Source organism: Clupea harengus, chromosome 15, assembly GCF_900700415.2.
Source record: "Clupea harengus chromosome 15, Ch_v2.0.2, whole genome shotgun sequence".
NCBI lineage: Eukaryota > Metazoa > Chordata > Actinopteri > Clupeiformes > Clupeidae > Clupea > Clupea harengus.
In genome coordinates this window covers 27962021-27964520 of record NC_045166.1, presented here as the reverse complement: position 1 = coordinate 27964520, position 2500 = coordinate 27962021, and the positions used below count along the sequence as shown (strand labels likewise).

Here is a 2500-nt window from a genome sequence, read left to right as displayed (position 1 = left end):
TCCTTATAAGGGCATGCTATTATGCGCACACTCCACAGACAACGCGAAATCAACTTCAGAGACTGATCATTTCAAAGCAAGCACCGGTAAACCCAGACCTAATTTCACCAGGGCAGAGGTGGAGGTACTGTTACAGAATGTAGATATGTCAATTCTATTCCACAAGGGCTATATCCACGCGATTGAGTTTAGTGGTTACTTATTTATTCACTGCCATTTCCAGTGTTCATATTGTAACAAATCTCGGAGGTCCGGAATATTTGTTATGGCTTTTTATTACATACTTAACACAACAAAATGCCAAAATGGCACGGACTTTATCCCCTGGTACAAGTGATCACGAACAGACTGTGCTACTGTCACACACCTGTATAAACTCCGTCCCAACACAGAACAACGACATGCAATTAGAACAGTAAGGAACATTGTTAGTGTGATGTATTTGAATCATGAGGTTGCATTTTTGGATACTCTGTTGTGCCGTAGTCTTCTCAGCTTAACTGATGCATGCTGGGATACCTGGTGGTTGATTGACTTGAGTAAAGAGCGTGTTACAAGCAAATGGCTGTCCGTCTACGGTGTGATTATTACGGAAATACACCACAGTTAGGGAACATCGTTGAGCGCTAGTGCATCACATAGAGAAAAGTATGCGCCCACCGCACGGCATTATGGGGCGACTATGCCGGCACGTTACAATATAGTGCTTTTATTTATGTTAGGACATCACGATGGCTTGGTCTCGGAATCATGACTATAAATGTTAAACATAATTGTTAATGATACAAATATTCTCCTATTTATTATTATTATAATTATTTAAATCCGAGCATGTCCGTAGAATCACGCAATCAACAAAGATGTATCTTCCTTGGCTGAAGTTGCTAGCATAGCATTGGCCATCGAAATGAATGGCGTAGCTAGCATAGCATTGGCCATTGAAATTAATGGGATCTGTCATTCTCTCCAGTCTTGTCAGTCTTGGCGTTATTTGTGAGAATACAGCCTGATTGGTTTATGCTATGCAGGCTTTGGCCAATTACAGGCTGTCATTGTTCTAACTGAGATCAGATGCAACAGGTCAGCCAGTGTTTAGTGTTTTGTGTAGCAAGTTAACAGAGAGACAAACACTTGTGAACCGGTTCATAACTTTTAAATCGGGCAAAGACCGGTTTATGCCATTTTAATACCGATACGGGACGTAACGCATCGATGTAGTCGTATCTTACACGCTAAAAAACGGATATCGATACGTATCAGGTTTTTTTTACACCCCTAATGGGTACTATAACTCACCAGTTCAGTCCTGTGTGTGTGTGTGTGTGTGTGTGTGTGTGTGTGTGACGTTATTAATATGGGTTCAATAACTCACCAGTTCAGTCCTGTGTGCGTGTGTGTGTGTGTGTGTGTGTGTGTGACGTTATCAATATGGGTTCAATAACGCACCAGTTCAGTCCTGTGTGTGTGTGTGTGTGTGTGTGTGTGTGTGTGTGTGTGACGTTATTAATATGGGTACAATAACGCACCAGTTCAGTCCAGTGTGTGTTTGTGTGTGTGTGACATTAAGCTGACACTGATGGCCAGTGTGAGTGTGTGTGAGAGTGTGACATTAAGCTGACACTGATGGCCAGTGTGAGTGTGTGTGTATGTGTGTGTGTGTGTGTGTGTGTGTGTGTGTGTGTGTGTGTGTGTGTGTGTGTGTGTGAGACATTAAGCTGACACTAGGGCCAGTGTGAGTGTGAGTGTGTGTGTGTGAAATTAAGCTGACACTAGTGCCAGTGTGAGTGTGAGTGTGTGTGTGTGTGTGTGTGTGACATTAAGCTGACACTGAGTGCCAGTGTCTGTGTGTGTGTGTGTGTGTGCAGGTGAAGTTCCAGAAGAACGAGGTGATCGTGCGAGAGGGAGCAGAGGGGAACACATTCTACATCATCCTGGACGGAGAGGTGAGGTGTGTGTGTGTGTGTGTGTGTGTATGTGTGTGTGTGTGTTGAACACTTTCCACATCATCCTGGATGGAGAGGTGAGGTGATGGGGGAAGCATCTGTGTGTGTGTGTAGGGTGTGTGTGTGTGTGTGTGTGTGTGTGTGTGTGTGTGTGTGGGGGGGGGGGGGGGTTAACCTCTGACACCTTCCTGCTGCTGAGTGCTCTAGATGTGAACCCCCCCACACACACACACACACATGTGAACCCCCCCCCCACACACACACACACACACGTGAAACCCCCCCCACACACACACACACACACACGTGAACACCCCCCCCCACACACACACACACACAGACACACGTGAACCCCACACACACACACACACACGTGAACCCCCCCAAATAAACAAAACAAACAAACCCAAATACTTGCACACACTCAACATTATCCAATCATACAAAGTAATCCCGTCAGACACACACACACACACACTGTCTTTCACACACACTCTCACACACACACACAAACACACACACACACATGTGAACCCCCCTGTCTCTCTCCCTCTGCT

At 45.4% G+C, this 2500-nt stretch overlaps 1 protein-coding gene across 1 annotated transcript in view; it reads left to right on the top strand.

Annotated features, from left to right (window-relative positions):
- The window catches only part of LOC105892148 (cGMP-dependent protein kinase 2-like), a 14598-nt gene that overhangs the window by 4772 nt on the left and 7326 nt on the right, over positions 1-2500 (top strand). The window contains exon 6 of the mRNA XM_042709935.1: positions 1866-1943. Within this exon, the coding sequence (XP_042565869.1) occupies positions 1866-1943 (78 nt within the window). The remainder of the gene's footprint in view (positions 1-1865; positions 1944-2500) is intronic.